Source organism: Bison bison, unplaced genomic scaffold (genome assembly GCF_000754665.1).
Source record: "Bison bison bison isolate TAMUID 2011002044 unplaced genomic scaffold, Bison_UMD1.0 scf7180017864383, whole genome shotgun sequence".
NCBI classification, from domain to species: domain Eukaryota; kingdom Metazoa; phylum Chordata; class Mammalia; order Artiodactyla; family Bovidae; genus Bison; species Bison bison.
In genome coordinates this window covers 6,844,048-6,848,010 of record NW_011494955.1, presented here as the reverse complement: position 1 = coordinate 6,848,010, position 3,963 = coordinate 6,844,048, and the positions used below count along the sequence as shown (strand labels likewise).

Genomic DNA, 3,963 nt, shown 5'->3' with positions numbered 1-3,963 from the left:
GAGGCGGGAAGAGAGAAGCCGGCTCGCCGCATCTCCCAGGTTCCCTTCGCACGCCTACCCCGTACCCTCGTTGTTTTTCTTCAGCACGTTCAGACAGTCCTTGGCTTCCACATACTTGGTCTGAACCACCTTGAGCTGGGCAATGGACGTGGACAAGAACTCCACTTCCTACAGAGAACAGGAATGAGGGTCAGGGTTGGGGCTCGCGGGAGAAGCGGGCACCGCCAGAGAAGGGGCGGGTCCTGGGACGGGGTGGGGATTTCGCCTGGGAAGGGAATTCTCCCCAAGAGGGGAGGAATGGGGGGCAAGGAAGTGCGGGCTGCGGGGGGAGGAAAGTGAGACGGGAAAGGGGTGCTTTCGGAGCCTATTCCCACCTGGTCCAGTTGGTTCTTGAGCATTTCTAGCTGCGGCAGATTCAGCTCGGTGATGTTAACTGACTGCGCCATGTTGGGAAGGAGGGCTTATGAAGCGGAAACCCTCCGGGAGAGCAACGCTCTAGCCGTCTTCTGCGTATCTCGATGGCTACGCCTGGAGGCCTCGCAGCGCTAGACATCTCTATGGTCCTTCAACCCGGAAGAGAGGGAAACTCGCGGCGGGGCGTGGGGTGCGGAATCTTCGGCGTGACTCCCCTTGGAATAGAAAGGGCTGCGGCGTTTTCTTTTCACAAAATGTCCCAAACCTCGCATAATCAAGTTCTAACAAACAGGATCCTTATGCTCAAGAAACTTCATCTTACTCAGGCCTTGGGACTTCCCTGGTGGTCCAGTGGTTAAGAATCCGCCTGCCAATGCAAGGGAAACGGTTCCATCCCTGGTGCGGAAAGATCCTACATGCCAAGGATCAACAAAGCCCCTTGTGCAGCAATTGCAGAGCACCGCCCCCGCAAGGGGCAGCTACTGAAGCTTGGGCGCCTAGAGCCTGTGCTCGGCAACAGAGAAGCCACCGAAATAAGCTCCCACTCCCTGCCACTAGAGAAAACCCGCACATCAACGAAGACCCAGCACAGACCCACAGATACACTATAACCACAGCCGGTGGTATAAGCCTGGTGATAACAGGCAAGGAAGAAGCCTGGGAAGTTCAAGGAGCAAGGGACAGGGGAGACAGTAGTGTTATGAAAGGGATGTTTCGCGCAGATGAAGCAGAGTCTGGCGGTTGAGAGAACAGGAAGGAGGCACATTATCACTCGGAGTACAGCAGTAGCTTTATTAATCAACACAGTGTTTTACCATGTGCTAGAAGTGAAGGATACATGAGTGTAAGATATATAGTTCTGAGCTTAACAATCTAGTTGGGGAGAGGAAAACCATACGTAAGTTGCAAAACTTCCCAATGTGTATGTGAGTGTGTACGTGTGTGTGTGTTGTTCAGTCGCGTCCAACTCTTCGCGATCCCATGGACTGTAGCCGCTGGACTCCTCCAGGCAAGAATACTGGAGTGGGTTGCCATTTCCTTCTCTGGGGGAATCTTACAGACCCAGGGATTGAATCCAGGTCTCCTGCATTGCAGGCAGATTCTTTACCATCTGAGCTACAAAAACTCTCCAGAACCTGCCGCTAAAGTGTCATGGCACTGACAAGTGTTAATAGCTGAATGTGGGGGAAGGACAATATCCACTTTGGAGGGGGCAGGGCAACCGAGGCAGTAAAGCTAATGTCATTCCGAGGATACCAGAGGCAGGAAGTCAAGATAGCTATGAGTGTACCTGGCCAAGACATTCTCAATGGATCTATATCTATGTTTCCTCGGGGCTTTGTCCCCACTTAGATCATTTTGATGCCCTGCTCTCCTTTAGCTTTGTCTGCTGGGGCCAAGCCAGGTCCATCTTTTTCCTGTGGTTTGCCTTTCTTCCCAATGCTCTCAGAGTTGGACTGTTGCAAGTTATTCTTATCTATAGTACCACATAGTGGGAAGCGGGCAACAGTCTTATCTTCAAATGTTCTCAGAGAAACTACAAAAACAGGATTTCAAGTAATGTATCTTTATTATATTAAAATTAAATCAAAAGGAAATCTTTCATGTAAAACACCGGAAAATTACTTAAAATATTTATCTTCAGGGCCAAACCTAAGTTTGGAGGTAGAATAGTCACATAGCTTCTACCGGCAACAGGAGAGCTCCAAGGGGTCACCGCAGGGAGACAGGCAAGCCATAGGCTACAGGTGCAGCCCCAATAAGGTATTTGAGTCGGGGAGCCTGGCGGGCCTGGCTGACATAGTACAGAAGGGGGGCTCCTGAACCTGCTCTAAGCCAGCCCTGCAACAGAGCCTCTGTGTAGCGGTCAATGTCACGGTCAGTCACGTCCCAGAGGTTACCTAGGAACAGGGGGCTGGGAAAAGAGAAGGAAGAAATACAAAGTAAGGGCTCAAAAACTTCTGATTCATGGTGGTGAATGAGTTGAGAGGGATTAAACCAATGAGAAAGCCCCTTGGCCCATCGTTCCAGGAGGAGGATAGATGATGACAAAGGGGTAAAGGCCCAAGCATGCCAAGGAACTAGGATGGGAGGAAAATGGGGCACAAAAGAGCAAGGATTTAGGGTTCAGACCTGGGAAAGCACTTGGGGTCGGGACCTTGCATAGACTGCCCCTCAAGACTTACCAGCCAGCCATGATATACTTGAGCACAATGCCAGCCCCCTCCAGGTTTCCATGCACAGCCAGGGCTGCGCTGCTGCAGCCGAACAGCAGGGCCACTGCCCGGCAGCTCAGCCGCAGGACAGCCTGCCCGTCCAGGAAGCGGGCGCCGGCGCCATGCCCTGCATAGCTGAGGCAGAAGGAGGTGAGATGAAACTGACCTCGCAGGGCCAGGCCTCGGCACTGCCTCCAGAGTTGTCCAGAGTCAGCCAGGGGCTCCAAAGCCCCAGAGCAGACCATGATGATACCCACCCTCTGGGACTGTCCCTCTCCCCATCTCCCTGCCCTGAGCACTCACATGTACAAGTCACGCTCCGTCAAGGCCGTTTGCACCTGTTCCGGGCTCGGCACCTCCCCAACCACCCCTTTCCAGCCAGCTTCACTGCAGGGAAAAAGCAGTGAGAAGGGACTTAGCTGGAGGTGCAGTAGTTAAGACTGCACGCCCAGTGCAGGGGGCGGGGCATTGATCCCTTGTCGGGGAGCTAAGATCCCACACGCTGTGTGGTGCAGCCAGAGTTAGATGGGTCATGTGGCAAAAAGGGCAGAAGGGACACTAGGAAGGAGGTGGGCTGCAACATTTGATTCCAGAGAAAAGGACATTTACCCCTGTGTTGCGTCTACCCTTCCCTACCACTCTTCTTACTCTTCTCCCCCTGACCTGCTAAAATGGGCTCGGAATTGCTCCTCTGTGCTTGACAGGTTATTGTGAGGGTTCAGGACGTAGAAGGTACTTCGAGGATCCACTCCTTGGCTCAGCACTGATGAGGCCCCAGACTGATGGAGAGACACCAGTGATCAGCATCCCAGTTTGGTCGGAGCACTCAAGCTCCAACCAACCCAAGTCCCCGTCCATTCTTAAGACCGCCTTCCTCTCTTGCCACGTCTCTCTGCCTTTCTTGTTCAATTACCCATCATCCCCACCTTCCATTCCCTGAACCCCACACCTCTTTGATGATGGAGTAGCTGAGTAGGAATCGGAAGGAGGGCAGTCGAGTGACAGGCAGGGCCCGGAGGCTGGGTATGCTCTCCCACGGCAGCTTCTGTAGGTCCTGGGCAAAAAGCACTCAGACGTTACTGTCCTGAGGCAGGGGTATGCAGGAGGCAGAAGGGGTATGGTTGAGAGGAGGTGCCCACTGCCCACCAGATGCTACCCATATGGCTACTGGCTCTTTACCTTGTCCAGCACTAACACGAGATGCCTACTGCTTGTTGATGTCTGACCTTGGAGACGCCCTACTGCCTCACCTAGGAGCTCTTGGGCTCGGGCTGGTCGGCCTGGGCACAGCCCATAAGCCAGGGCCTGCACGTCCTGCGGCGTGAGGGTACTG

At 53.7% G+C, this 3,963-nt stretch overlaps 2 protein-coding genes across 2 annotated transcripts in view; both read right to left on the bottom strand.

Moving 5' to 3' along the window:
* The window catches only part of PFDN5 (prefoldin subunit 5), a 3,900-nt gene extending 3,415 nt beyond the window's left edge, over nt 1-485 (bottom strand). Inside the window, exons 1-2 of the mRNA XM_010857919.1 lie at nt 375-485; nt 66-168 (exon numbers count right to left, since the gene is read on the bottom strand). Coding sequence (XP_010856221.1) covers nt 66-168; nt 375-446 — 175 coding nt within the window. The 5' untranslated portion in view covers nt 447-485. The remainder of the gene's footprint in view (nt 1-65; nt 169-374) is intronic.
* A 1,480-nt stretch (nt 486-1,965) lies between these two features.
* The window catches only part of ESPL1 (extra spindle pole bodies homolog 1 (S. cerevisiae)), a 22,251-nt gene continuing 20,253 nt past the window's right edge, over nt 1,966-3,963 (bottom strand). Inside the window, exons 28-33 of the mRNA XM_010857918.1 lie at nt 3,810-3,963; nt 3,580-3,684; nt 3,294-3,409; nt 2,934-3,017; nt 2,601-2,765; nt 1,966-2,329 (exon numbers count right to left, since the gene is read on the bottom strand). The exon at nt 3,810-3,963 is cut by the window's right edge and continues 15 nt beyond it. Coding sequence (XP_010856220.1) covers nt 2,128-2,329; nt 2,601-2,765; nt 2,934-3,017; nt 3,294-3,409; nt 3,580-3,684; nt 3,810-3,963 — 826 coding nt within the window. The 3' untranslated portion in view covers nt 1,966-2,127. The remainder of the gene's footprint in view (nt 2,330-2,600; nt 2,766-2,933; nt 3,018-3,293; nt 3,410-3,579; nt 3,685-3,809) is intronic.